General features: G+C 51.9%; 11 protein-coding genes across 11 annotated transcripts; 5 read left to right on the top strand and 6 right to left on the bottom strand.

The window, feature by feature from the left end:
- Nucleotides 1–32: 32 nt before the first annotated feature.
- On the top strand, nt 33–1,578 carry LAESUDRAFT_663799 (Poly(A)+ RNA export protein; the record flags this gene model as incomplete). Its single annotated transcript, XM_040905085.1, has 9 exons — nt 33–185; nt 257–349; nt 412–585; nt 661–813; nt 867–967; nt 1,028–1,051; nt 1,107–1,228; nt 1,284–1,337; nt 1,394–1,578. The coding sequence occupies 9 exons, from the start codon at nt 33–35 to the stop codon at nt 1,576–1,578; spliced, it is 1,059 nt and encodes a 352-aa protein (XP_040759295.1).
- Nucleotides 1,579–1,854: 276 nt separating this feature from the next.
- LAESUDRAFT_663717 (uncharacterized protein) lies at nt 1,855–3,057 on the bottom strand (the record flags this gene model as incomplete). Its single annotated transcript, XM_040905081.1, has 4 exons — nt 1,855–2,085; nt 2,139–2,284; nt 2,347–2,447; nt 2,501–3,057. The coding sequence occupies 4 exons, from the start codon at nt 3,055–3,057 to the stop codon at nt 1,855–1,857; spliced, it is 1,035 nt and encodes a 344-aa protein (XP_040759294.1).
- Nucleotides 3,058–4,649: 1,592 nt separating this feature from the next.
- On the bottom strand, nt 4,650–6,808 carry LAESUDRAFT_731128 (DnaJ-domain-containing protein). The gene is made up of 13 exons (XM_040909978.1): nt 6,614–6,808; nt 6,500–6,556; nt 6,414–6,442; nt 6,344–6,361; nt 6,275–6,280; nt 6,174–6,223; nt 5,818–6,111; nt 5,686–5,764; nt 5,552–5,634; nt 5,388–5,505; nt 5,006–5,335; nt 4,853–4,948; nt 4,650–4,789 (listed from the first exon to the last, which is right to left on the bottom strand). Coding segments are annotated over exons 1-13 (1,251 nt in total). The 5' UTR covers nt 6,615–6,808; the 3' UTR covers nt 4,650–4,699.
- Nucleotides 6,809–7,188: 380 nt separating this feature from the next.
- Nucleotides 7,189–9,929, bottom strand: LAESUDRAFT_707332 (cytochrome P450). The gene is made up of 12 exons (XM_040906656.1): nt 9,839–9,929; nt 9,601–9,768; nt 9,431–9,541; nt 9,216–9,344; nt 8,993–9,155; nt 8,854–8,937; nt 8,700–8,796; nt 8,352–8,478; nt 8,140–8,253; nt 7,896–8,070; nt 7,544–7,787; nt 7,189–7,467 (listed from the first exon to the last, which is right to left on the bottom strand). The coding sequence occupies exons 2-12, from the start codon at nt 9,691–9,693 to the stop codon at nt 7,296–7,298; spliced, it is 1,509 nt and encodes a 502-aa protein (XP_040759292.1). The 5' UTR covers nt 9,694–9,768; nt 9,839–9,929; the 3' UTR covers nt 7,189–7,295.
- Nucleotides 9,930–10,070: 141 nt separating this feature from the next.
- Nucleotides 10,071–14,707, bottom strand: LAESUDRAFT_752603 (uncharacterized protein). Its single transcript, XM_040911734.1, has 19 exons — nt 14,478–14,707; nt 14,395–14,422; nt 14,219–14,347; nt 14,070–14,165; nt 13,879–14,016; nt 13,582–13,827; nt 13,343–13,530; nt 12,697–13,285; nt 12,543–12,641; nt 12,245–12,487; nt 11,609–12,184; nt 11,523–11,553; nt 11,435–11,466; nt 11,286–11,379; nt 11,185–11,227; nt 10,906–11,129; nt 10,711–10,852; nt 10,592–10,654; nt 10,071–10,539 (listed from the first exon to the last, which is right to left on the bottom strand). The coding sequence occupies exons 1-19, from the start codon at nt 14,604–14,606 to the stop codon at nt 10,438–10,440; spliced, it is 3,192 nt and encodes a 1,063-aa protein (XP_040759291.1). The 5' UTR covers nt 14,607–14,707; the 3' UTR covers nt 10,071–10,437.
- Nucleotides 14,708–14,848: 141 nt separating this feature from the next.
- On the top strand, nt 14,849–17,022 carry LAESUDRAFT_707330 (glycosyltransferase family 22 protein; the record flags this gene model as incomplete). The annotated part of the gene is made up of 8 exons (XM_040906655.1): nt 14,849–14,995; nt 15,050–15,188; nt 15,240–15,413; nt 15,469–15,693; nt 15,752–15,858; nt 15,928–16,154; nt 16,217–16,389; nt 16,435–17,022. The coding sequence occupies 8 exons, from the start codon at nt 14,849–14,851 to the stop codon at nt 16,836–16,838; spliced, it is 1,596 nt and encodes a 531-aa protein (XP_040759290.1). The 3' UTR covers nt 16,839–17,022.
- A 448-nt stretch (nt 17,023–17,470) lies between these two features.
- LAESUDRAFT_731125 (PLP-dependent transferase) lies at nt 17,471–19,691 on the bottom strand. The gene is made up of 10 exons (XM_040909977.1): nt 19,549–19,691; nt 19,184–19,491; nt 19,069–19,127; nt 18,975–19,018; nt 18,799–18,902; nt 18,645–18,738; nt 18,392–18,585; nt 18,103–18,311; nt 17,746–18,020; nt 17,471–17,696 (listed from the first exon to the last, which is right to left on the bottom strand). Exons 1-9 carry the CDS (start codon nt 19,622–19,624, stop codon nt 17,774–17,776), a joined length of 1,335 nt encoding a protein of 444 aa, XP_040759289.1. The 5' UTR covers nt 19,625–19,691; the 3' UTR covers nt 17,471–17,696; nt 17,746–17,773.
- Nucleotides 19,692–19,739: 48 nt separating this feature from the next.
- LAESUDRAFT_731124 (UPF0014-domain-containing protein) lies at nt 19,740–21,361 on the bottom strand. Its single transcript, XM_040909976.1, has 7 exons — nt 21,038–21,361; nt 20,941–20,973; nt 20,843–20,877; nt 20,680–20,785; nt 20,549–20,627; nt 20,375–20,494; nt 19,740–20,315 (listed from the first exon to the last, which is right to left on the bottom strand). The coding sequence occupies exons 1-7, from the start codon at nt 21,261–21,263 to the stop codon at nt 19,913–19,915; spliced, it is 1,002 nt and encodes a 333-aa protein (XP_040759288.1). The 5' UTR covers nt 21,264–21,361; the 3' UTR covers nt 19,740–19,912.
- A 246-nt stretch (nt 21,362–21,607) lies between these two features.
- Nucleotides 21,608–22,560, top strand: LAESUDRAFT_739114 (uncharacterized protein; the record flags this gene model as incomplete). The annotated part of the gene is made up of 3 exons (XM_040910975.1): nt 21,608–21,841; nt 21,904–21,970; nt 22,040–22,560. 3 exons carry the CDS (start codon nt 21,608–21,610, stop codon nt 22,558–22,560), a joined length of 822 nt encoding a protein of 273 aa, XP_040759287.1.
- Nucleotides 22,561–23,929: 1,369 nt separating this feature from the next.
- LAESUDRAFT_763668 (ubiquinone biosynthesis protein COQ4 mitochondrial) lies at nt 23,930–24,922 on the top strand (the record flags this gene model as incomplete). Its single annotated transcript, XM_040913311.1, has 3 exons — nt 23,930–24,149; nt 24,205–24,431; nt 24,485–24,922. The coding sequence occupies 3 exons, from the start codon at nt 23,930–23,932 to the stop codon at nt 24,920–24,922; spliced, it is 885 nt and encodes a 294-aa protein (XP_040759286.1).
- Nucleotides 24,923–25,413: 491 nt separating this feature from the next.
- Nucleotides 25,414–26,920, top strand: LAESUDRAFT_460573 (uncharacterized protein). Its single transcript, XM_040902564.1, has 4 exons — nt 25,414–26,240; nt 26,293–26,441; nt 26,515–26,630; nt 26,679–26,920. Exons 1-4 carry the CDS (start codon nt 25,773–25,775, stop codon nt 26,753–26,755), a joined length of 810 nt encoding a protein of 269 aa, XP_040759285.1. The 5' UTR covers nt 25,414–25,772; the 3' UTR covers nt 26,756–26,920.
- Nucleotides 26,921–27,147: the final 227 nt, after the last annotated feature.

Here is a 27,147-nt window from a genome sequence, read left to right as displayed (position 1 = left end):
CTCCCTTTCACGCATTCATCTGGCGGTGGACGATGTCATTCTTCAACGCGCCGACGACGACCGCGACTACGGCCGTTCAGGGAGATAAGGATATCGAGGTCGCCGACCCTCCCTCGGACTCCATCTCGTCCCTCTCCTTCTCGCCGCAGGCTGACTACCTCGCTGTAGGGAGCTGGGATAATAACGTCAGTGATGATGTCTGATGCCTTTTGCTGCTTCTAATAGTCGACGCGTCTCTTGCTTTGGTTGGGGGTAGGTACGCATTTACGAAGTGAGCCAGAATGGTCAGACGCAAGGGAAGGCGATATTTCCACACCAGGGGCCCGTGTTGAGTGTATGCTGGAACAAGGTATCCGATTCCTATCTCCGCAGTATGATTTAACCGGTCTCATGTCATCCCACATCACCTAGGATGGAACGAAAGTGCTATCAGGCGGCGCAGACAACGCGGCCAGGATGTTTGACACCCAAACAGGCCAGCCTACACAGGTCGCCCAGCACGACGCGCCCATCAAGTGCGTGCGATGGATTGAAATGCCACAGGGTGGCATCCTCGTCACTGGCAGCTGGGACAAGACATTGAAGGTGGGCCTTCACCCTCACATGCACACGATGTGGTCCCTACAACCGACGGCTGACGCGCACTTCCGCGTTGTATAGTACTGGGACGTACGCACACCGACTCCAATTTCCTCAGTGCAGCTGCCAGAGCGGTGCTATACGTTGGATGTTGTGTACCCGCTGATGGTTGTCGGCACGGCTGAGCGGCACATCCAGATTTTCAACCTCACGAATCCCACCAGCCCGTTTAAGGTCGGCATGCATAACCTTAAAATCATGCTCCAGTAGATGACACGCTCTTGCAGACCATCGTATCACCACTCAAGTGGCAGACCCGAGTCGTCTCGTGTTTCCCCCAAGCGAATGGATTTGCAGTTGGTAGCGTCGAGGGCCGAGTTGCAATTCAGTATGTCCTATACACACAGCATTACTTGCAATTCTGACCGAACATGTACATTTATGACAGATATGTCGACGAGAAAGATGTCTCGTACGTCCATGTTGCTCGTGTCTCTGATAATAGTTCGCCTGACACCTTTTCAAAGTAACAACTTTTCTTTCAAATGCCATCGGCGAGACGCATCGGCGGCAGCCAAAGACCAGTCACTCGTGTATGCCGTCAATGACATCTCTTTCCACCCCGTGCATGGAACATTCTCCACTTGTGGTGCGTCAGATCTCTCGTGACGGCGTGGGCGCTCGAAGTTGACGCTTATTCACAGGCTCTGACGGCACGATTAACTACTGGGACAAGGATGCGCGTACGCGCCTCAAGTGTGCGTTTGCATGTTCACCTTGTCAGAGCACATCGGCTCATCTCTTGTTCTCGCAGCTTTCGAGCCCGCGCCTGGACCCGTGCCCACGACCAGCTTCAACCGAAATGGCACGATCTTCGCGTACGCTGTCTCATACGACTGGTCCAAGGGACACTCGGGCATGACACCTGGCCACCCAAACAAGATCATGCTGCACGCATGCAAAGACGACGAGGTGAAACGCAAGCCGGCGAAGCGATGAGGGAGGGCGAACGAAGAAAGCGCGAAAGAGAACACTACCTGTCTGACTGCTATGCTGCTACTCGTTGTCTTATATCATCTATCGTCATTGTCAAAGTCCTTTTCCATGCAGATCACAGCTGGGATGAAGTGGTCATCACAATACAGCACTGTTCCATTAACGTCGTCGACGCGATTACATGAGATCCTAAGCAACAGTCCATCCCGCTCTAACGATAGCGACTAATAGCGATAGTTTATTCCACACGTCATCGTCTCACATATGAGACAGAGGGAATCACTGATCCTTGCCCAGTGCTTCCTTTTGCTTTTTCGCGTCAGCAGCGTGGACTTCGAGCAGCGGATCAAGCTCGGAGAGCGGTTGACGGTACGAGTGACCCATGCGGTCTGCCCAAGTGAAGTATTGGCCATAGTTGACAGTAAAGTAGAGGTGATGCAGTGTGTGGTGCGCAGGCCCGTTGATGATGGTCTCGAGGGGGTGGCCGGTGATCATGTCGGAGTCATGAATCTGCAGTGACGATGAGCAAGGGCGAGAGAAGTACAGAGCCGGATGCTACTCACGAGAATAGACCAGAAGTTGACGAACACGAAGAGGCCGAGATAGAGCACGCGGTGCATGGGGAAGATGAAGATGAAGAAGTGATATGGGAGGGATTGGAAGTAGCCATCGAGCGGGTGAAAGGCGTGAGACGCAAAGGGCGTGGGCACTGAGGGGAAACAGGGGTGGTAAGAGACGAGTGCGAACCGGATGTGCGGCAATTGCACTTACCGATCCACTTGTGGTGCGGTTTGTGTAGCCACCTGTACCAGAGCCGGTGGTGCTCCCAACGATGAATCCAGTAGATTCCGAAGTCTGTGAAGACAAGGAACCTGCAGCAACGATGAGAAAAACGTGAGATTCGCGAGATGTAGAAATGACGTACCAAAATACTGAGAACAGGAGATAGCCCCACCCATACTCGTCCACGTTGTCATACAGCTTCGAATAGCCCATCACCTCTGCTTCAAACCACGGCAGAGTAAAGAGAGTCATCAGGGGAAAGGCCTGCAGGCTGTGATGAATCTCGGCCTTGACTTGATCCTTCAAGAACTTCGGGTGCTTCATCATCTCGTGATTGAATATATACTTGTACGATAGCCATGCGAACACGAAGTAGAGGATGTGGATGCCGATGAGCGTGACGACGAAGAGGGAGATCAGCTGGCGTGGGATGTAGTCGCGCGGCCACGCGGATGCGTAGGAGAGGGCGAGCTCGTCGGACGCAAGGTAGTCAACGGAGAGGGGAGGGTGAGGGATATATGATATTAGCTGGGACCACTTGGAGGCATCTGAGGCTATGATAGGTAAATGTGACGAGCTGTTAAGGGACGCCTTAACGAACGCCGCAGTTGGAGGTAACGCGAAAGCAGACGCCGGCAATACGCTCGCCCAGACTTGGTCAAGGAGAAGGTCGTCGGCAACGTTGAGCACGAGGTCCATGACCGTTGGACACCCAAGAAATCTTGGTAGAGGACGGGTATATGGAGGGCAGCAACCGCGACGACGGCGATGGCGAGAACAACCGCGACGACGAGCAAGTCGGTTAGCGGACCCGCAAGGGCCCTTTTAAGAGGGCGCCCTCCGCAAAGTCAGACCACTCTTACCATAAATTCCGGTCATGTGACTTTCAATTATTCACGGCTCCGGAGCCAACTCGCTAGGTCCAGTCTCTCTCCCCGTCCTCCTCGTATGATGGACCTCCTACGCGACGGCGGCACAGACTGAAGACATCGCACCGTGGTGTGATTCTGCTAAAACACCACATCAAATTGCTGTGATAACAACACCGAACAACAGCTCATACCTGGCGACGTGACGCACTCTCCAGCCATGTCCTGTTTGGATATCGCCTTCGTCAGCGCAACCCTATGCGTCATGTCGAACCTCTCAGACGCAAGAATGGTTCCGGCTTCTACCAGGGACTACCTCGCTGATCTGTTCTGCGGAATCTTGCCAGAGTCCTGCGGTGGGTCGACGGTCGAAAAGTCTTTCGGGCCCCGCTCTACACCGGTTCTTCAGCCTACCTGGCGGAGGATCTTGCTCTGTTGTGGCATGCCCGCTTGGGACTCGGATATCATGCCGATTGCCTTGCTCTCAACAATCGTTGTCCTCGATAACGACATTGAAGGCGATGCTTCGCGTGGGGAGCCATATCAGCTAATTATACTGTCCAGAGGCTGTCGTACGAAGTTCGCACCCTACGTCAGCGAGTCCGATGCCCCGAGAATCGTGAAGCCCACGTACTCAGCTTTGCGTCTCCCACAGTACATCCATGACAATCAAAGCTTCCACTTTGGTTCAATGTCGGCTCGCATAATTGAGGACTATCGCTCAATACGCGTTCAAAGGTTCGACATTGAGATAGAACAATGCGATAATCAGACAAACGAAGGACTTGAGCCACGGTCGCTGTGCTCGCAACGTCAACTCGGCTCGAATTGGTCAACGGTGGTCCGGGCGCTTCCTAATAGAGTCGGGACGCAAGTGGTGAAGGATGGGAGACGTATCTCCCTGCGCACTATCAGTGCTTCATATATGCGTGCGTCTGCGTGGGTCTAGGTGGTACGATGTACATTGGGTGATTGATAGGCAGTAATGCCCCGAACAGCTTGCTCGCGCCTTCTGGCACGCAGCATCGCGGAGTCAGATTCGTTTCGGGGAATGCTCTATGCCCATTGGACACCATGTATTGTCAAACGGCGCTCCTCAGCCGCAATGCTCTGGACAATCATATATCATACGTAATCGCTCAGTAGCGCGAAGGCCACATTTGAATACGTAAAATAGTCTAAAACGTACCATGGCAAGGATTCGATTACTATCAGAAGCCCGGGTTTGAATCGAAGCTCGACCGACGAGGTAGATGCTGTCAAGGGCAGGAGGTGGCGGCGGCGCGACCTCACTGCAAACGCGGTATTATTCGGCGAGAACGGGTGCCCATTTACAGCGCAACAGTTGCTCAATAGCGGAGCGGGGAAGGCCAAATATTATAATAAATTGCGTGTTGCATATCATAGCATGAATATAAAATACCAACTGCAGCCCAGCATCCCATCCGATGACCCCAGCAAGACCCACACGTCTATTGGTGTGTGCACTCTGGCTCTGCACCATATGGGTTGTACTCGTCCTCGTCCTCGTCCACCCACTCGCCCTCGTCGCCCTCGCCGAACTGCTGGCCAAAACCATGATGGTCAAAGAAGTAGGTCCCAGCGGAGAAAGGCGCAGAACGCACGTCCGCCATGTCGCTCTCTTCGAACGGCACCTCGTCCACGACTTCCGGTCGCGGGTCCATATCTGGCTTCTTTGGCGGTAGCAGCTGCGCAAGAGCCTGGGAGGACAGGAGAGTGAGATACAGAGCAGGGCGGCTGAAACAGAATAGACGTACGGCTTTGTCTATGCTCCTTAGCCACTCCTCGTCTGGCATGTCGATCTCAAGCATAATATAGAGGTTTCCCCTTGTATCTGGGTTTTTGTAGACAGGCATGCCCTCGCCTCGTAGGACAATGGTCGTGCCAGGTCTGATGATCTTTCCCGATGGGCTCGAGACCTGGACTCCTCGCCCATCCAGATGCGTTACAAGGATTCGCGAGAATCCGAGGAGCGCTTCCGAGAGCGTAATATGCACAGTGGTAAGCAAATCGTTGCCCGATCGCTCGAAGGAGTCGTGCTTGCGGGTCTTCAACACGAAAATCACATCACCAGGAGTGACTCCAGGCTACAAGAATTTATCAGCTCTCCGTGCTTCATCAATAACAAGATACACAGACCTCCTCATCTCCTGCACCTGCAAGTATGACTTTCTGGCGATCGGCCATTCCGCGTTCTATATATATTTCTTGACGTGTCTTTTCCTTGACTGTCTTCTTACCCTTGCACTTCTTACACCTGTGGTGATCTGAGAGGCGGCTCAGCAAGAGGCTCATCTGCTTACTGGTCTTTCTCTCGTAGCTTCTCTCCACGGCCATCGCAGTCGGGACACATCGCTTGTGAGGTAGCTATTCGACCAGGACCAAGCTGTATGTACAATCCTTAGTAGAAACAAAATACGCTCAATACGCAACACACCTGCGAGTGAACCATAATCCATCCTTTACCCTCGCACTTGACACAAGGCTTGGGCTTCGCTGAGCCCCGCGCTCCTGATCTGCACATTATAGCCCATAAGCATAAGCCTGGGGAGTACGGGCGATCACATACCCTTTACATACACCACAGACTACTTCCTTCTCCATGTTCATCTTGACGGTCTTGCCGTTATAGAGGTCCTCCAACGTCACATCATACTGGATGATGGAATCATCCCCTCTTGTGCGTCGAGGCTTCCGTGCTCCTGGTCCAAACCCAAAGTCGAAGCGGACCCCGCCGAACAGGTCCGAGAAGATGTCGTCGGTACTCATACCACCTGGACCGCCTGGGCCGCCCTTCGACAAGCCTTCCATGCCATATAGATCGTACACCTCTCGTGTTTCAGTAGAGCTGAGTATCTCGTATCTGTGCATGTTCCGGGCTTTCAGACGATGTGCCATTACAAACAGAGGTGGGGGTAGACGAACGCTGCTGCCATCTCCTGAAACTTTGGTCCCGCTGTCGGATCATCGGGATTCTAGATGGTGATGTTAAGAAGTAAACGCAAGGAAACCAGTCCTTCACGCACCTTATCCTAAAGGCCGCAATGTGCATGCATGTCAGTAATCGAGAAGCTGCATTAGACTCCCCGGCATACTGGATGGTGTTCCCTGGCCTGAGCAGGTTAGACGTCGCCACCCAATGCGGGACAATGCAGATGAGCCCACCTTTCGGCGATACGCTTTCTTGATCTCATCTTGGCGCAAGATACTAATAAGTCAATTGCTGAAAGGGCGATCTTGAGAGTCGTTACCTTCAGAAGCCTCGGGATGCACACCGAGGAGCTCATAAAGGTCTGTCTCGACAGGCACTGACCAAAGAATGGGCATGATAACGAGTTTGCAAAAGTGCAGGGCGCATCACATACTATTGGTAGATTATGATCAATCTAAGTGCTATACACGTCTTGAATTGTGAAATGAGATTGGTGGTCCTGCCAGAAATGTGTTGCGTCTGAATGAATACGAATGGAGAGGTAAACCAATACTTGAGGTCCGGGAGCCTGTAAAATGAGCTGTTCTGAGACTTTTCTGCTACCTCCAAAGGAGCGGGAGGATGAGTGGAGACTGGCAGAGGCCGCGCTTTAAAACTCGTCGTGTTAGAAGTATGGCGTGGATCACGTGACCGACTTCACAGATGTGGCCAGGCCGCCACGCCCACAGTGGGCTTTCAGTTAGTATGTCCCGTAGAGACGACTAAAAGGTTTCCAAGAAAAGATATCATCGCCAAATAACGCTTTAGTCATGGCCAATGGTATAGAATGAAAATGTTGATGAGGACGGTCTACCTATAGAGCTTCAGCGCTAAGATGCCAGTGAGCTCTGAGCGGCGTTGACAAGCGCCTCCGCATCCGCATTCGCGACTCGTACCGTAACCTTCAGATGCCACTGCTCAGGTTTCCCAAAACTTGTCAATGTCAACCACCCCACGGCAGCTAATTGGATCGTAGTTTAGCTTCTGCGTAGTACGCCCGCATGATAGTGTACATATTGCATTGCAACGAACGATATCCTGATAAAATAATACAGACAACATGCAAAAAGCATGAGCTAGTCCACTCGTCTCCGAAATTCAACCTCAGCAGTGGGATGCGGAATGAGCGCGTTGGCTATCCATTTACTCGCAGGTACTTCCCCTTCCTGATCCATCTTCATATCATAGGAGACGACCATATGGGCGAGCATCGCTTTCAGCTCATTGACCGCAAAGAATCTACCAGGACTATGGCCATAGGAAACCATTATGTTCAGGCCGCTACATGTCAGCGATTCAACGGCAGCAGATCCAGTTCGCGCACCATGCATGTTTCCCATGTCCGAAAAGAAGAAAGTAAGGGCTTGTGGTGATGGTGTGTTGCCGCTGAAAGTCGTCCCGCTCATTGCAGGAGTCGGAGAACCTCCATGGATTGAACGTATGAGCATCGGGATATACGTCCTCGTCGTGATGCATGGCCACAGCTGGAGCCGCGATGTATGTGCCTGCAGGAACAAATGTTCCATCCGAGAATCTAAAATCCTTCATAGCCTTGCGATCCAATCCCCCTAGGTTCATAGAAGGTCAGCTCGAACGGCCATCTAGCATGGCACCAACCAAAAGGAAGCCTCTGGTGATACTCGATTTGAAGTCTGCAGAAAGAGTGATTGACGTACTGGCAACAATCCCATTCAGCCGCTGAACTTCCTTGAAGAAACTGTCCAATTTGTGCATTTTTCCCATGGCGGCCTTCGTCCATCCTTCTTGCTGCACGACAGCTTCGACCTCCTCACGCAGCGCTTGAACATACTGTGGATAGGCAGCCAGATAGTATACCGCGTGTGTGAGGCACTATAGCATCAAACATAAGCGCGTCAGCAATCAAAGCGACCACATTGTACGACTGATATACAAGCCTACCATTGCAGATGTGTGTATTGCTCCAACATTGATTGTCAAAATCCGCAGCACTAGTGCTCGGACGGTACGCTCCTCTCCTTCGGCTGCATCCAAGAGCCATTGCAGCATGTCATTCTGGAAGTCATCGCATATATATATTTAGTATAAAGCACCGATTGTCGAACATATCGCAGCGACATTCGAGTTTGTGATACAGAGGGGTAGAAACGCACAGGCTTATCCGTCCATTCCGAACCCAGCTCTTGTTCCATTCGAAGGCGTTCGCTAATGAGGGGCTCTAGATGTTTGACGCCCCGCTTAATGCTATTAGGCACGTCAGTCAGGAACCGTGCTGCAAACCTGCGCGAATGTGTTAGCGAGCATAGCCGTGACCGGTAACCGTGGGAAGCGATGATTGGACTACATATGCCAATATCGAGAAGAAGCGACGGCAGATGGAAAATGCGACATAGCAACGTGTGTTCGCCCGATTGTGAGGGCAACAGGGCTTGATATTCTCGAAGCAAAAATTCCAAAGGCTGCGACTAGCTTTTCAGAGACAGACATATATATGTACTCACGGTTTGAGCAAGCCTGGAAATAGAGAGATTATCGTTCCCCCCTTCATTACGTCGACTGTAAATTGCTTATTTAGGTTGCAATAGTCCAAATTTCTGCCTGTGACGCGCGTCGGCGGCTGGAATATGCATCTATTCCGAGAGCAGATGCACTTACACAAAGGCAAACCAACGAACACTCTGTTGCTTGTTCTGCAGATCACCTGGACCATGGCATCCATAGCGCGGACCTTGTTCCATCCTGGCAAGCAGTCAGCGTTGACAGCCAAAGATCGTGCGTCACCCCGAGGACGTACCTGACCCATTCAAGGGAATTTCATCGTGAAACGAAGCTACGAGCTCGTCATGCAATAGCGGGAAGAATTTTGCGATGTTGCGAGTCAGTTGCGACCGAACAATCGGTACGTGGTATAAATTATGGTGCAGGGCATAGCCCAAGGTGTAGTCGGTCTGAAGGATCTACGATGCTTGGTTAGCTATGTTGGCTGGAATGCATGAGCTGATTCAGATGATAATCACCTCGTGCACAGCTTCATCAAAGGATAGCTGGTCGTCTGGGGCTTTGATGATCTCCTCTATCAAGTGCGGCTCGCACACAATAATGTACCACCTGCGGAAATCTGCGAATTTGAACGTGCCACCCTTGTACTAGCAGGAAACATCAGTATAAGCATACATGTGGCGAATAAGACATGCACACGGAAGGCATCGTGGACGCTCGGAAATTCACTTACCCTCCGATAACCCTCATGGAGGATGTCGGCAGCATAAAAGACGTGACGAAAAGCTCCTGCGTATGAGAGGAGAGGCAAAGAGGAGCCTCCAACTGTAGGGATTGTCTTTGGCTATGGAACACTTCTGAGATAGTGACTCTCGTTTCATGATCATCGAAATAATAACATACTCCACATTCCTGGTCCCGGTCAAGGAGACACAATATGCAAAAGACAAGTCCAAGGAGGAAAGAACTCAAGAAGAGGAGTGTTGCAGGGTCCATCTCGACGCGGAGGATCTTGAGGGGGACAAGCCAATGACTATAAGCCGGAGAGGACGCTGGAAGATAGAATGGCCTCTAGATAAGCAGGCCCAGGCGTCGGTTTTAGCCTGCATTCCGTTGATTCATGCATATCGCAGGCCTTTACCAGCTCGCCAAGCAATGGCTGACACGTTGCAGAAATTACAAGGGCATTACGCCTTTGAGCCCGAGACGTCCGATACAGAACCTGAGTCACTTTTGGCACGCGGTGGGACAAGGGAAACCGCCAGGCGCCATGTGCTATCATTGCTCGGCACATCCTGTGGGTGCCTATAGGTCCCTTACCCTCGAGCACGAAAAAGAAAGCCGGAGGAAATGCAATCCAAGACAGCCGTTGTCACCGATAGATCTATTCAAGGCCTGATCATCAGCGAGAACCTGTTCCTTCGAGCTCCGAGAGGTTTGGAAGTATCGAGGACCATCTTTCTTCGCGGACTGGTTCAATGCACCGGCTCACCAATCGGCTGCACCTTCGCGTAACTGCCACCAACTTCCATGCTCCTGCCAAGCGAAGCGCACGCTGCACGTACGTATTCCCTCTTCCGCTCAGCTCGGCAACCAGGAGCTACTGGGCCGGCAATGCACAACAACCCTCAGACAGACGAGTAGTACAGGTGAATACTATACAAGCTGTCGACAAGAGCTGGCAATCAAAGCTAAATGACATGACAATCGTCGTAGGAGTCAAGTCGCCGTGGGTGCGTGTTACCGCTTCTCCCTCACGTAAAAATGAAGGATGAGGTAACTCGCGGTAGTGAAAACGCCAAAGAAGATTCCGAGCAGCGAGATGTTCGGCCACCAGAATGACTACAAAGAGACTTCAGCAAGGCAACTCAATTGCAGTAGACTGTTCACTCGCCTGGGCTTTCAACCCGAATGTCGACAATATAGCGGCAGCAGGAACATCAATATCAACGCCATACTGCGAATTTGATGCCAATGAGATAGTGCTAATCACAGGAATGCAACAAGACGCACCTTGTTCTCCTTCAACTGGAGATAACGAAGCTCGTTGACAGCGAGCGCTTCGAATGCTGCATGGAAGAACGAGATGACATCCAACCACTCCCAGCGTGGACCGAGTGTCTGGCGGTTGATCAGCAGTCCCGCAAATAGCAGACTGCGGAGACAGTCAGCATCACGTTTACAGGCACGGAATCGGATCTCACTCACTTGAACAACATAATCAGCGTCCCAGCCAAACTGGCCACGCTGACGCTCGCGAAGGCAATCGAGAGCATGAGGATGACGCTCGCCGTCGTGAGATTGAAAAGCACGAGCGTGAGAATGAACTTCCAGAACGCAGGAACTGTGGGCACGAGGCCAACGAGGCCGTACACGATCCCTCCATACACAAGGGGCGGCACTACTCGTAAAGGCAAGATGTCGAACAGGATCTGCGAGAAGGCTGAGCATTTGAAATACAAAGAAGCAAGGCCGAATAGAACGTGCCTTTGATAAGAAGTAGGTGAGGGGAGAGTAGTATCCATTCGCACTGAACAACGCACAGGTCAGCTGAGAAGATCCAATATGCAATTGATAACCATACGTACCGTTCTCTCATGAACAATATCCTCTCATTGGCGAACAAGGTAAGGCTGGACAAGCAGGAGAAACCAAAGAGGGCGAGCGTGAAGAAGAACAGGCCTGTACGCCAATTCGTCAGCATGAACGAGAAGGAGAACGGTTAGTATTCAATCACCAAGTCGGTTCTGGAATCCAGCGATATCGTCGCTGTTCGTTCTGGTGAGTGATCACAGCGCATTGCGGCAAATCCTAATGGCACTCACGAGACATTGTGGAAAAAGAATCCACAAATCACTGGAGTAATGTCGTGAGCTATCAATAATCGTCGTCAGAAATTTATAACGCGTACATGCAACAACAACCGCCGAGACATAGTGGGCAGCCAACAGCGCCGGATCGCGATACAAATTCTTGAATGCGCGTCCGCTCAAAATCCGGAACTGTGTCCCCCAGCTAGCGCGTTTGCGGCCCCTCGTGAGGTTCGTCTCCAGCGCGACATCTGGCAATTGGTTTGCCGCGTCCTGCGCCGCAGCAGCTGTTCGCGCCATTTCCTCAAAGTCCTCCTTAATCGCAGCAGCGATGCTGCTCTCCGCGAATGCGTCCACCAACACTTGCAAACGAGGGGCCAAGGGTGTGTCTCCCGGGGATGAAATTGGCGTGATGGCTTTCAGCAGCTGCGACGTCTTGCGCTTGACATATCCGGATGCGGAGCCTGCGACCGAGCTGGGGCGCAGCTGCAACTCTGTCTCGTCTACCGCCGTGGAAGACTGGTCATGGGATCGACCTGACAGCGAATGACTAGCGGTGCCATGCTCAAATGCTCGCTCCTCGTCACGGGCGTTATCACCGTCCTCCAGAGTGGTCAGCTCGCCCTGCGGACTCTCTAGTGACCGTGGCTCTAGTCCAGCCTGCATCGTCATATCAACTATATGCGCCAGTGGAGATTGATGAGTGATCATCGCTCAAAGTGTTTGTGTACACGTACTTAGAAAATCGGCAATGTTAAACCCTGGAGGGCAGGAATGTCCAATCTTCTGGAGATAATCCTGGCACTTGTCTGCTTCCCCTGAGTAGATTAATTTGCCCTGAGCGAGGACAATGAGCTGATCAAATAGCGAAACAATGTTGCTACGAGGCTGGTGAATCGTGAAGACCACAGTGCGCTTGTATTCTCTTGCCAACGTCACCAGACAGTCGATGACACTCAAAGCATTGAATGCATCCAAACCTAAACAGGCGATGTAAAACACAAGCGTTGGAACCGGGCAAAGAAACGTGCATACCACTTGTTGGCTCGTCCAAGAACAATATCGAAGGACTCGTCACCAGTTCACAAGCGATGGAAACACGACGCTTCTCGCCGCCCGAGATAGACCGCCGACCTTCATCGCCAGTCGTAAGCATACCTCCCGGTCCAGAACGTTCGCCTTCACGTACCGGAATCGCCGATCCTAGCGTCCTTGATACCAAGAATTCCTAACTCATGCATTGTCTCCAGCGTCCTGAATTTCTTTGCCTCGAGGCTCATCTCGCGCGGCAACCGCAACAGCGCAGAATACAGCACAGTCTCATACACCGTCAACGTGCTCATCAGCGTATCCTCCTGATCCACATACCCTGTCATCTTCTTGAAATCCGCATCGGCAACCTCGCGTCCATTTACGAGAATGCGCCCGCTGACTGTGCCGCGCTTGCGCTTGCGCGCGAGGATGTCGAGGAATGTTGACTTGCCCGCACCCGACGCGCCCATGATGGCCATGAGCTGGCCGGGCTTCGCCACACCAGAGATGTTCTCCAAGATGGTGCGGTTCCCAAGGGCATACGAGATGTCGGAGAAGTGTAGAGACGCGGGAACATGGTCCGTCATAAGCTTCGCAGTCTCGTTTTCTGGGAGACGAATCTCTCCAAAGTCTCCGGAGCGAGCTCTACCCGCATACCAGAACGCTGCGGAAGATGCAATTACGAGGAGCCCCAGGCCTGCGATGCTCAGCGCGATGAAGCGACTGTTGTCGGGTTTTGGTGGAGGCTGGCAAGAGACAAAGTCATGGTTATAACAGCAATGCAAAATGGGATACCGACTTACAATATAGCCAGGAACCTGTGAATAATGCAGGCACTCGCCACTGTCACAATCCAGCGTGATGTACCCGTCGCCGAAGAATGTCTCAATCAGCATGTTCATGCCGGGTTCCTCGAACTTGCATCCGCTGCTACTCTTGCAGCTAAACGATGCAGGCCCGGTGATGTCTTCCTTCAAGAAGTCCGTGATGTCTATCCAGTGTCTATCAGTGAATACCTAACAGAAGTTGTGGACCGACTGACCAACGCTTCCATTCTCGCCACAGATGAACCGTCCAGGCACACACTTGCACTGGATGTTCTCGCATTCGTATTTGGTCGTGTTGAAATCGAAACCGACATCTATGCTTGACTTGCAAGTATCCAGTGAACAGTAAAAAGACTCCTCTTGTGCTGTCCAGAACTGAAACTGGCACGTAGCTTCCGCTGTGTTGCAGCTGAATGTCACTTCCGGAGGACGATCAGGAAGCATGTCCAGGATTTTCCGGTCTTACATCCCATCTCAGCATCAAAATGGGAATGACAGGCGGTATTACCCACTCGTCACTTTGCATATCTGGTGATTCTCGAACACCGTGACACCGCCCTTGTAACATGTCATATTGTTGATCTCTTCGCCGTCCTCCAGGGGCTTGCCAGCAAGCGGGAATCCAATGCACGCTTCGTCAGTCTTACATACTGTGACCAGCGTGAGATCGAGAACACCATGACACGGAACGACGTAGACGTACCATTGCAGTTCACTCCACCCCATCCATCCTCGCATTCACATTTCTGGCCTGGTTCCCTCTGTCTACGCTTCTCTCCGTTGGCAAGAGAATCACACTCTGCAATTGAATTGAGAAAGACTATTAGCACAGTAAGAAAACTGAGAGCTTACGCGGAGTCAGACAGTCAATTCCCGCCCATCCTGGTGGACACTTGCATTGTCCGTCATATGTCGAGCACTCTCCAAAGTGCCCGCAAGAGAAGGCATCAAGCTGGCAATTGAAACATGGCGGGCACTCCGCTATAGGAGGATGAGCTAAGCCAACTAACCTCAGACCCGATACTCACCTGGTCGTGTATTTGTCACCATGAGCGGCTGCATCCGCTTATGATCAGCTCTGTTGTGATAACAATATCGTGATAGAGCGTACTGATAAGTCATATCCGTAGGAACCTAGGCTTCGGCTCATAGACTGGTTCTTGGAACTGTATGCCGATACATGCAGCGAGAGAAGAAGTAGAGATACGGGCAGAGCTATCCGGGGCCAGTGCGGTATCATCGTTCGCTCTTAGGGAGCAGCGGTATACAGAAGCCTAATCACTGGGTCGGACGATGAGCGGGCAGTTGAACACGAGCAATGCTGCGGCTCGAGGACGACGTATCTGGCAGTGCGTGTGACCGAGGCATCACATCATGATGGGATCTGTTTATTTGGAACTCCGCAGAGAGGATTGCACGTCCGCCGCTGATCGTTCAATCTCAGATCGCTCGCCACTGTGGCACCAGTTCATTGTGACCACCATGAGCGCTGTTTTGGACTTGGTTCTTGTGGGCACTGCCTGGTGCCATGTCTTCCTCGCGCCCTACACAAAAGTTGAGGAAAGCTTCAACTTGCATGCAACGCACGATGTGTTCATGTACGGCATTCGATGGAACGCCCTTCATAACGTGCGCATGCCTATCCTATGTTCAGCGCGCGGAGCCAAACCTTAACAATTGAAGTATGATCACTTCGTCTTCCCTGGTGCAGTCCCTCGCACTTTCATAGGAAGCGTACTGCTAGCTTGGATCTCCACTACGGCGATCAATGTCGCCTGTGGTCTCGGATTCCTATACAGCAAGTTCGACCTCCAGATTATTGGTTCGTAAGCTCATTCCTCTCACGGAAGCTCCATATGAATCTATCTCGCAGTCCGGCTTGTCCTCGCTACCGTGAATGCCGTTTCCCTCTGCATGCTACGACGTGCTGTCTCGCATCGCTTCGGTAGTTCCACAAGCGCACTCTTCGTGATCCTGTCATGCACGCAATTCCACCTTCCGTTTTGGATGGGCAGGACCTTGCCGAACATGTTCGCACTCTTCCCTGGTGCGCATGCTTCCACTCAGCGTTTGTGCAATACTAGATGGACTCTTCCTCTCAGCCAATGTTGCACTATATTTGTTGATGAATCGTGCACCGAACTCCAAGCGACCATCTCAATCCGCTGTCCATCGCGCTATTGCCTTGTTGACATTCACTGCCGCCGTCTTTCGCTCAGAGCTGTCGTTACTACTCGGCACTCTCGTATTGCAGGCTCTCATCTGCCGCTACAGCACATTCGCAGGCCTTTTCAAAGTCGGACTCATCTCTGGAATATGTTCTGCTGGTCAGCTGTATACCCTGAGGTCTTCGAGTAGACTAACTCTAAGACAAGCCATCTTTAGCTCTCACAATGGTGGTTGACTCTTACTTCTGGCAGCGATGGCCTCTATGGCCAGAATTTTACGGCATCTACTTCAATGTGCTCGAAGGCAAGAGCTCTGAATGGGGTGTACGTATATGTCTTTATAACGGAACTCATCAGAGTTCTTACCGTGTGTTTCGCTATACATGTCCAAAGGTCTCGCCTTTTCATAGCTACTTCACGGCTCATCTTCCAAAGCTCCTGCTTTCGTCCCTTCCGCTGTCTCTCATCGGCTTCTTATCAGATTCTCGCATTCGCGCGCATTTACTCCCTACAATTGCATTCCTCCTCCTGATCAGCGGACTCGATCACAAGGAATGGCGCTTTGTGGTATACGTCGTGCCCATTTTCAATATCGCAGCTGCGCGTGGCGCCGCTTGGATGTACGTGATCACCATTTTGTATGATGTGCCTGTTCGAAGATTAAGTCCTTGTTATTCTTTAGGATATCGCGGAGGAAGAGCAGCCTCTTCGGTCGGATATGTCTTATGACGGTCATTGGCCTGGTCGCATGCAATTGTCTTGCTACACATTTGCTTACCAAGGCATCCATGGCGAATTATCCGGGTGGCGAGTCGCTCGCAAGGTTCAATGAGTTGTACGATGGCTATGACCATGGTGAGTCAGTGTCATACAGAAAGCGCAAGCTCTCACCGTCCACAGTTCACGTCTACATATCCAATCTCGCTGCTCAGACTGGCGCCTCGCTTTTCCTGCAGACCCATGCACCGCCCTACCCGCCAGGCATCGACATCGTCCCTACGACGCCACACTGGACGTACAACAAGACCGAGCACCTCTCCCCGCAGGCGTTGACTGCAGACCGCAAGATTACGCACGTCATCGCCGAGTCTGGACCCACGCTGTCCCGCCCGACTGGATTCTCGACGGCAGCGTGGAAGGCTGTCGATACAGTGGATGGTTTCGATTGGTGGGTGGTAAATCCGGAGCTGAAAAACGTTATCAGAGGGAAGCTTCAGAACGTTATGGGTATAATGGATGTGTTGCTGCATCCGCTGGAGATGATTACGAGCGAGAAGTTGGTGATCCTACAGCGAAGCATATAATGAGGTGGTATGGAGTGGAAATGAGATGATTCTTCATGCATGAGTAAGTGACCCCCTTCACCCGTAATTAGCCCAATGTTGTTTATGAGTGTCTGGCGAGTTCATTGAATGGACAGATAGAAGTATGATGTCGATGCTCACTCGTGTACGTAACGCCTATCCGCAATAACACTTGAATGTGAACAATATTGTCATGTCACTACGTCATATAGTATGAACTACATTTGGCCTTGCTCACTGCCATGCAGAAACAGGTGCACTACGCACATTGAACAATTCGCAAAGTAATGCTATTTTTACCAGCGTGTGAGCTTGCAAATCTTCCGTGTTCAGAATGGCATCTGGAGCATTGTTCCGGTAATTCTATGCACATAATAGCACGTATCGTGAACAACGGATCGAGCGTTATCCAGGAACGACTCACCGCCAGAGACTTCTCTGCGGGAGTTATTAAAGGATCATCAGAACTGCGAATAGCATGGTGGTAGCGCGAGTCATGTTAGATGAAGATATCGAGAGAGGATGCCGCAATTGGTTGAAATACCGTAGAAGAGGGATGACAACTTCATGGGGCATCGAGAAAGAGGCAGGGATAGTTAAATCTTCAACCTGCCACGAAACATTCTCATTATCTGCCACCTAGCACGCTACGGGGCTGCCTTCGCTCTATGTTGCTGACCCGCTGCTCATGAGCGCAGCGGGTGGAAGCGAGCGAAAGGACAGAATGGAAGGCATTACCCATCGCAATCGCCGGGGGGTTGCATCAAGCCAACACTTCACTGCTAACGCTACACAGTGGATCTCCCATGCGGCCGAGCCGCTGGCGAGTTTGCTTTTACTACGACAACCATAGAGATCCTGTGGAGGTCAGCTATCATCAACTGACCCTGATGCGTAACGAACGCACCTTCGGGCGATACTCATCGCGAGCTAGTTCAAGAGCTCCCCGCCGACTGCTTCGCCTCCAACACCGTTTCCCTCAGCCGTTTCACCGCCTCCTCCACGTCCTCTTCCGTCAACAAGCTGAACGCTGCTCTTACATACGCCGTCTTCCTTCCACTGGGAAGAAAGACCGTCCCCGGCAGCGCGAGCACACCCCGCTCGTACGCCTTTGTCCGGATGATACTCTCTGAGTCGCCGTCGTCGGACGATGCCGCGTCTTCTGTCAATAGCAGCTTGAACCTGTTTTTTAAAACGCCAGAACAGATCGGGGCCAGTTAGGGTCATTTGTGCAAGCGAGTAAAGCAAAACAAGCAAAGCGCACCAGAAAAACATTCCGGCCTCGGGCGTGCTCCACTCCGCAAGCCCGCTGAGGTGCCGCTTGAGCGCACTCTCAAACACGTCTCGCTTCTCACGGTAAAATGCGGACACAGTCTCCGTGTGCGTCTTGAACCCGTCGTAGCCCCATGTATCGAGTAGTGCATGCGTGATCGTCTGTGTGAGTGAAGACGTCTGCAGGTTCGCAACAGCGGTCTGTCATGGATCGTCCATCGGTCAAAAGCCCATTTGCATAACGTAACGAATGTGTGAGACCCGAAAGCCAAAGCACGCACATGCATGTCAATCGCCGTCATCAGAGGCTCTGGGCCACATGCGAATCCGATCCGGATGCCGGATGAGAGGATCTTGGAGAGACTGTCGAAGCGGAGTACGCGTCCGACCTCCGCATTCGGCTGTTGGAGTTCGAGCGCAAAATAGGATGGATAGCGTGGAGCAGTGCCGTAGTAGAGATAGTAGTAAGGGTCGTCTGCGCAAGGTGGTCGAGTTCAAGTCATAGATAGTAAAAGCCAAGAGCGAAAGGCTCACCTTCAAGAATGATAAAATCGTGTTCCCGAGCGAGCTCGAACACTTCCTGCCGCCGGTCCCGAGTGGCGGTCATTCCAGTTGGATTACAGCCATACTTGATCAATATGCGGCCTGTAAGGAACAAGTGGTTTGGAGAGTTTGTTATGACACGCACCGGTACCGTGTAAAGTACCTTTGGCTTGGGCTTCGATGCAGGCCAGTTCTCCAGTATCTGGCGGAGGGCGCTGGAGCGAATACCATGCGCATCGGTCTCGACCTCTGTAGTCATCGATGGTTATAACGAAGATGAGATTGATACGCTCACACGAAATGAGACGTAATTTCACTCACCAATCAAGTCACAGTGCAACGCCTGGAACATTGGAAGCACTCCACTGCATTTAGGTCAGATGGGGCTCAGGAGACATTACAAGCACAGACCTACGCGTAGACCGGACTTTCCACCAACACTGGATCCCCCACGTTCACCATAGCCATCACGGCCTGCCAACGGAACGATTCGTAACTCAAAAATCGGCTCCTCTGAATTCATCACTCACCTTGTAAATGACATCCTGCGACCCCGCCCCGATGCTGACCCTCCATCCCTCGCCCTTCTTCCTGCCATGCTGTCTCTCCTGCAGCCCATACACCCACTCGACCAGCGAAGGCAGCCCTGCCGTCGGGCCATACTGCAAGCCCTCAGCTAATGCCTTCCCACTCATTTCCGTCTCAGTTTCCTGCGACGGGTCCGTGGGCGAACGCGATGTCAGCTTGATGGAGGTCAACGGGAATGTGGTCGCATTGGGCTTTCCGGCAAGCAGGGATATCACGCCTGGCTTGGCCTCGAGTGGATAGAGTCCACGAACTGCCACAACTTTCCGTTAGCAGGTATTGCAGTCGCGTTTTTGGATCACGAACGCACTCGGGCTCGGCTTGCGTTCCTTTGCAACATCGGAGAGGTAGGCAGTGTAGAACTCTGGTGGGAGACTCTTGACCATCGTCGTCCAGTGCAGAACAGGTCTGGTCGGTCAGACAGTCCCAGTCTATCCTTCAGAGACACGGTAGATCAACTTTGTAAAGCTCATTTATTTGCTCAGTTTCAATTGAGACATTTCGGCGATCAGCTCCGATCTCATCAAACATTTGGCAGCTAGGTTACCATATACAGCAGTTTTAAAGAAGTCCAGAAGCGGGACTTCCAACGGAGTAAGAACAGTGAACGGCAGAATGTACGCGACCATAGCAAAAATGTTTTCCTTCAAACCAGACCGCCAGCGGCCACTTCGTCAACTGGGTAGCAGTCTCTCCCTATCCCCTCGGTCATCCAGTACATTGGCGGGCTCCTCCTCGATGCTTCGGTAACTGCTACTTCCTCGCCTAAATATCGGCCGCGCCTTTCTCCATGTCCTATGTGTGAGGTCCTTCACCATTTTCGACACCTTGGCAAAGGCAGCGTCTCGGGCTCGCCAAATTGCATGCTGCTGGGAATCAATACGGTCTGAGCGCACACGATGCTCCCCGTCGACCACCACACCCAATGCAAGGACGGTGGTAACGATAGAGGACAACGCGGTGGATGAGGAGATCATGAACATGATGACCATCTGCAACCGGGCAGCTTGCTCGACGGAAGAGCCTCCGAGGATGGCACCTGTCATCATTCCTGGGATGGAGATGAGTCCAATCACGCTGAAAGACGACAAGGGTCAGGCAAGACCATACGGCTACGTTGTATCATTGTAACGTACCTCATTTGGTTCACATTGGGAGTGAGAGCAAGGCGGAGAGCCTCTTTCGCGATAGGTTTGCAGGCTTCCATTCGTGATGCACCGAAAGCGAGATACATCTCGACTTTGTCTTGGTTATCACTGAACATATATTTTAGCGAGACATAATCCGACAAAGCAATGGAACAGACGCACTATAACTCTTTCAGCACGTAAGAAACTGAGATCACGATACCAGAGATTGTGGCTCCACACAGCATTCCAACGATCGGAACTGTCAAGTACGATCAGTATAATCCTTTATGTACATGGCACTCATCTCATACTATACTGCTCTGGCTTCCAGAACGGATCGACAGACATTGCAAAACGAGTACCGATAATTGAGACAGGGATCGTCGAACCCAGCATGCCGAGCAGCACAGACGGAAACTACGTAGCATTCTTGTCAGTACACATACTATTCCACCACAAGGTATTGATACTCACCATTTGTGTGTATCGTTTTTTTGACTTGTTGATTACTACAAATTCATCGACGACGTCAGGTGGCGGCAAACAAATCACGACGCGAGTCATGCACGCACCAGTCTCGATAGTACCCATCAAATTCAATAGAGCTGTTCCACACAGTCCAACATCCGTTAGTATATGCAACTAACCAGCCATCATCTGGAAACCCACCAGCAATTCCCGCAACCGCCCAAGGATTATTCGTCGAGAACACTTTGTCCAAGATAAGCGCCAGCAAGCTCAGCTGCAGTACGCATCTCACTGCCGCCGTGACGAGGCTGCTGCCCACCCCCAGTCCAAACGTCACTGATACGACGGCGTCGAAGAGGATGAAGGAAAACGCGAGGCCGACGTTCGGCCAGGTGAGCGGCGTAGTTGGCCCGCCGGGGCTGTCCATCGTGTTCGTCGCTCAACACGCTGTGCAGGTGAGGAAGAGAAAGGGAGAAACGGATAGAGGTGTATCATAATATAAATGCCTCGAGCCTGTTGGCCGATGTCAAATACGTGAGCAGGTGAATAAAGGCGTGTCGAGAGACGTCACTGGGCGCCGATAATCTAATCTAATCTTGGGCCAATACTCTTCTAGCGATTTCTAATATCACGGCTGCAAATACAACGTTCAGGCCATTCAATGCTATCCTAGCCGAGAAAAGTCACATTATGCCCTACGACTTACCGCCCAAATTCTCAGGAATACGCCGACTCATGCGTCTCACCTTCGGGCCACAGGCACGCTTCACGATGGCGACGTTCGTTGGACCCAAGGCCTTGCCAGAGCGCGTCGACGAGCTACGTGAGTCTCTCGCTGAGATACGCGCACGGGTGCAGCAGGCAAGTGCGAGTGGCGGACGGCAGCCAACGCTTGTCGCAGTGTCAAAGTACAAGCCCGCATCGGATGTGCTCGCCATCTATGAAGATGGGCAGCTAGACTTTGGTGAAAACTATGTGCAGGAGCTGGTTGAGAAAGCTGAGCAGGTGTGTTATCATGACGAGGTTTCTGGGGTTCAACTGTACCTTACTGCGAACATGGCGATCAGCTGCCCTCAGATATCCGATGGCACTTCATCGGTACCCTCCAGTCTAACAAGGCGAAGACGCTAGCTCGTACGTAACAGTCAGTCTCATACTCTACTCCATGTGCGTACACAGCCTCCGACCGTCCCTGTGTCACAGACATCCCGAACCTCTACGCCATCCAGACAATTACCTCCACCAAGGCCGCTACAGCGCTCAACAAGGCCCTCCCCGAGGAACGCACTGCTCCTTTGAACGTCCTTCTCCAGGTAAATACCTCCGGCGAGGACAACAAGTCCGGCGTCCCCTCACTTTCCTCCGAGTCTCCTCCCGACGCAGAGCTTGTGCGGCTCGCGCTGCACATCATCAAAGAGTGCCCTCGCCTCCATCTGCAAGGCCTCATGACGATCGGGTCGCTGACTGAGTCGCTTGCATCGTCCGCGAAGCCGAACTTTGATTTCCTGACGCTGGTTAGCACGCGGGACACACTTCAGGAGGCGTTGGCTAAGGCCGGGTTCCCTGCTGAGGGAGGGAGGTGGGGAGAAGGCGGCAAACTGTTGCTGAGCATGGGGATGTCGAGTGATTTCGAGGCGGCACTCAAGACGGGGAGCGATATTGTACGGGTGGGAACAGGGATCTTTGGATCGAGGCCGAAGAAAGAAGACGTTAAGCCTAGCTGAGTGTCAAAGGTACTATTTCAACTCGATGTGTGGGCCAGATGACTGAGACGTCCTCTGACCAGGAACATGCTGTAACATGAAGTAGGAGCAGTTCTTGCTGTCCCACTGTGAGCTCCTGTATTGTTACATATTATTATTACAGCGGCAGCAGAAAGTACTCCGAAGACTCGGCTGAATACTGAAACATATTGTATAAAATCATGACACAGCGCCGGGAGGCCACACCAGACCGAGAGCGAGTACACCTCAAATTATCACTGCCATCTTCGTGTCTACGCGGCTCTCTCGATGACTAATGGCATCGTTTCACTCCATGTCGGCTCTCGCAGCCTCACAAGAGCCATCACTTGCATCTGTCTTTCGACGTGTACCATCACTTGCGTGAATTGCTGCGTGCACTGCTGTAGGTCCGCCGCGCGGGTCGCTAGGATATTATCGATATCGAATTCGATGCCGCTCTGTGAAGAGAGTCAGAGTCAATAAAAAATGATGCAGATGATATAGCCTCTCTTCAAAATCTGCACGCACTCTGCTGATGTTTTGGCCGTTGTTCTTTATAGCACATTTTGACCCTGCGGCTGTGATGATCGTTCTTAGTACGCTCGTGCTAGACATAATTGAATTGTGTTGGAAGTGGCCGACCGACGGCACTTTCGGTAGAACGCGCTCAACGCGTCGGGAGGACGAGCGCCAAGCGACGGCTGAAACGCGTCGCAGGCGGTACCTGGAAACGGAGCGGGCGAGTACGGAAGGGTGGAAAAGACATATAAGTACGCACCTGTAGTACCATAGGCCCCCAGTCGTTTGTGGCCCCACCAGCCTCTCACTCCCTTGCGCCCATGAGACGGGAAGGTGCCGGCTGGCTAACACCCTTGCCGCACCAGGATTTCCTAGAAATTGCCATATCTACGTGGTTGCAATATTATAGTCAACGGATGAAAGCAATCGTGACATGCAACTCAGAGTTTGTGTAGGGCATAGTTGAATTAGAATCAGGGCGATGTAAGCATATGGGCAACAGCAGCAACGTTTGGCACTGGTAGTATAAGGCAGTGATTTATGTGGCCCTACGACTGGGAGCCCTCAGCGACCACTGTATAATCGAACAAAAAAAAACAGTCACTGACACGCTGCCTATCTATAAAATTCGGAACACTGTCTATGCACCTGTCAGATATACTTGCCACTCAACAGTATTGCCACAGACTATGAACAGGAGATTTATTACAGCGATCAGGAGAACACTAGCGCACATCATATTGATACTCCGAGCGTTGGCATTCAAGCGCCGAACGTGGAAAGCTCCGCGAAGGGTTGAGGCGATTGTCACTCCGACTTGCTTCCGGTTCAACTCGATCATTCAAGTAGGATGAGTATCCTAGCCAAAACTCTCCGCGGGATCCGCCCCTACAAAGCCAGACTTGCTGCTATTGCACCTGCATCAACTCCCGTGACCTTGCAGCCATGGCACATGCGTACCGCCGCTACAAAGCCCGCATATGAAGGCCACATTCCGCTCAATTGGTTCGAAACTGGTTTCCTGATGGTCGGCTCGGCTTTCATGGCACTTGCGAATCCTCGAAGAGGAGGTCGGTTGTGTCTGCAATGGAAACACTCAAATGTGACTGAAGTACATGTCCTTAGATATGGTTGCTGCTCTCGGAGATGTCACGTCAGGACCGGTACTACCCCGTCTACGAGATACCATGCTCAATGACGCGGAGGGACGCAGAATCCTGAAGGAACGACCACGAGTGAACTCACACACTGTAGACATGAACAAATTGTCTCTGCTCCCCGATGGCACCTTTGGCCGCGCATACATAACGTGGCTTGATCGTTGCGGTGTCACACCGGATACCCGCGAACCCGTGCATATCTCCGTTTCCATGTGTTGTTCGGGTTTCGCTAAGCGATTGTCCAGGTACACTACGTGGACGACCCGGAGCTTGCCTACGTGCTGCAGCGTTACCGGGAATGCCACGATTTCTACCACTGTATCTGCAATCTCCCAGTCAACATCGAGTCTGAGCTTGCGGTGAAATTCTTCGAATTTGCCAACTTGGGACTACCTATGACAGGCCTTGCCGCGGCCTTTGGGCATCTGCGGTTGTCGTCCGCCAAGCGCGCGAAGCTTTTTAGGGAGTTTGTTCCCTGGGCAGTCAAGTGTGGAAGCAGTGCGAAAAGCTTGATCTCGGTCTATTGGGAAGAGCGGTGGGAGCAGAACGTAGAAGATATGAAGAAGGAGCTTGGTATCTGGGACCCTCCTGAGGCAAGATGGAGCAAGCCTCTCAGTGAAGCGAAGGCAGCTGCAGCCAAGCGACGTGAGGAAGCTGAAAGTAAAATGGGCAACCATGTGTAATTCGCAGTCACGGATTCTACGGTGAGCGGTCCATCGCCTCGCACTTCATGTCACCATGAATACCTTATGACGCAAACTCGTAGTTTTCATATCAACGAGTGGCGTTGCCACGTTCAATACCTCTCTCGGAATGTAATTACCAGTCAAATATACTCTCCATTCATCGACATCCCTCATTGTGAACCTTCCGTTCATATTGCGGAAGACTATCGTGACGTCCCTTAGTTATATTTCTCAAATCTCACCCATGGGAATCGCAACGCCTCAGACTACACGCTCAAATATACGGCATGCAAGGTACGGTGAACTAGCTTGCTGAATATTGTTTTACTATGGATGCTCACGCTTGGTGTGGCCGCCTGGCAGCATATGTGGCTAGTAGTTTGTTGCTGTTTACCCTGTGGCGCAACATGGGTTGCTCGGTTATCGTGCTTTCAACGTTCAACCGTCATTGTCACCATCGTCTCGCACGGTATCCCTAATGAAAACTCCTTCTTGACCCAGACGGCCGTTACCCTGTCGCAGCTTGTGCGGCATCTCAGACATGTATGTGAGCCTGGCACGACCGAGAGCTCTGCATGACATCACTTGACATAAAAGGCTGGCTCTTGTGGCGTCCTTTGATGCGATCAAGCAGCCGCTACTCGTTCACAAGCAGCAGTTGCTCGAAGACTTCCTTCTTGATTCTCTGCAGCACTCTCGGTGTGGCCTCAATCGCCGCATGTGACCTGATCCATCTCCAGAAACCCCTGTGGCCCGTTTCCAGCTGTGGTACTTAAAATGCGCTCTCCCCCTGCTTTCATTCCCCCCCTCCTTCTAGCTCCCTTCTCCTCAGCTCCTCACTTTGAAGATGCCTCCACCTCCTGCAATGCAACGTCCTCGCGCGCAAGAGTGGCACAATACTTACCCTCGTGAACCTCATGGACCAAGGAACGACAATACGTATAGGACACCTCGGCATCGGAAGCGGTACGGAATCATCATCAGTCCACCGCAGCCGATGCCCAGGAAACGGCCACACGTATTTGACGATGACCGCTCCAGCACATACTACTATAGACCATCCCCTCGAGCAATGGCGCGCGCTGCATCTGCGAGTCATCGCCACTATAGTGCTACGACGACTCCTGCACAAGCCTTGGCCGAAAGATACAGAGCCACCGCACGATCTGCCGCCGCTTACGCCAATAATCGCGATATCGGTGCCTATCCAATTCACGGTGATCGGTCGCGCGCAGATGCGAACATGCTATCTGCTATGCCGGTACAGCAGGCCACGCCCGGAAGAGAGTTTCGTGATTACGTGAAGGAACGATATGTACGTGTTCTGCGAGAGCATTTCATCGATCTGCTAACGCTATATTCTTTAGCTTCGTGAAGCGTATCCTATGTTCATAGCCGGCCTTGAATCATCGGATGGCCTGCTACGCTGCGGACGACAGGATTGCGAGTATATTGCTTCAAGCCTGTACGCACTGGCCCAGCATCTATACGTGCATGACTCGCTTGCAGTGCAAGAGTCAGTTGATTCAGCAGTCTGTGATCATGTACCGTCGCTCATAACGCGTAACTGCCACCTCTTTGATTGACAGGATTACCCAGCGTTCAAGACGTCGACGATCTGCACGTCTGCGAGCTCAGAGGCCCGGGGCATCTGTTCGTAGTCGCTCGACGAGAAGGCCGCAGAAGTCTCGTCCAGCCTTGAAAGGTTGCTCGTTCTATTTCATACGGCCTTCTTATGCTGAAATGTCATTAGCTGCTTTTTCTAGCTTGATGGCCAGATGCACCTATTTGGGGTGTGGTCCCGCTTGCTCCTGCTCCCATGATGACTGAGCTACCTCCTCCTTTCGGCCGCCTCTGAAGTTTTGACCCACGACCTTCGCACGAGAATTCCTGCCTTCGATTCGCTTCTATTTACATCTAATTATTCTTGATTCTTTTGATTGCATATCTCCTATGTTTCTCATCCTATCTGATAACTTATAAGCGCAATCCTGCCATATGTCGATTCCACTCGATCAGAGACTGTTATACATATACATTCATCCATGGGTAATCGATATTGTATGTGCTCCTTTATAACAGAACAGGCAGCATGAAGTTATGAAGTCTGCAATGCTATATGGAAGCAAAACATAGATGCTACTGCACGATATCCCCCTTCACTTGCTCATAGATGCCTTCTTGCAGGCTCTACTGCAAAAGTAGTCGGTTCTTCTCTGTGG

The sequence above is a fragment of the Laetiporus sulphureus genome (assembly GCF_001632365.1).
Source record: "Laetiporus sulphureus 93-53 unplaced genomic scaffold LAESUscaffold_59, whole genome shotgun sequence".
Lineage (NCBI taxonomy): Eukaryota > Fungi > Basidiomycota > Agaricomycetes > Polyporales > Laetiporaceae > Laetiporus > Laetiporus sulphureus.
This window is presented reverse-complemented; position numbering and strand designations above follow the sequence as displayed.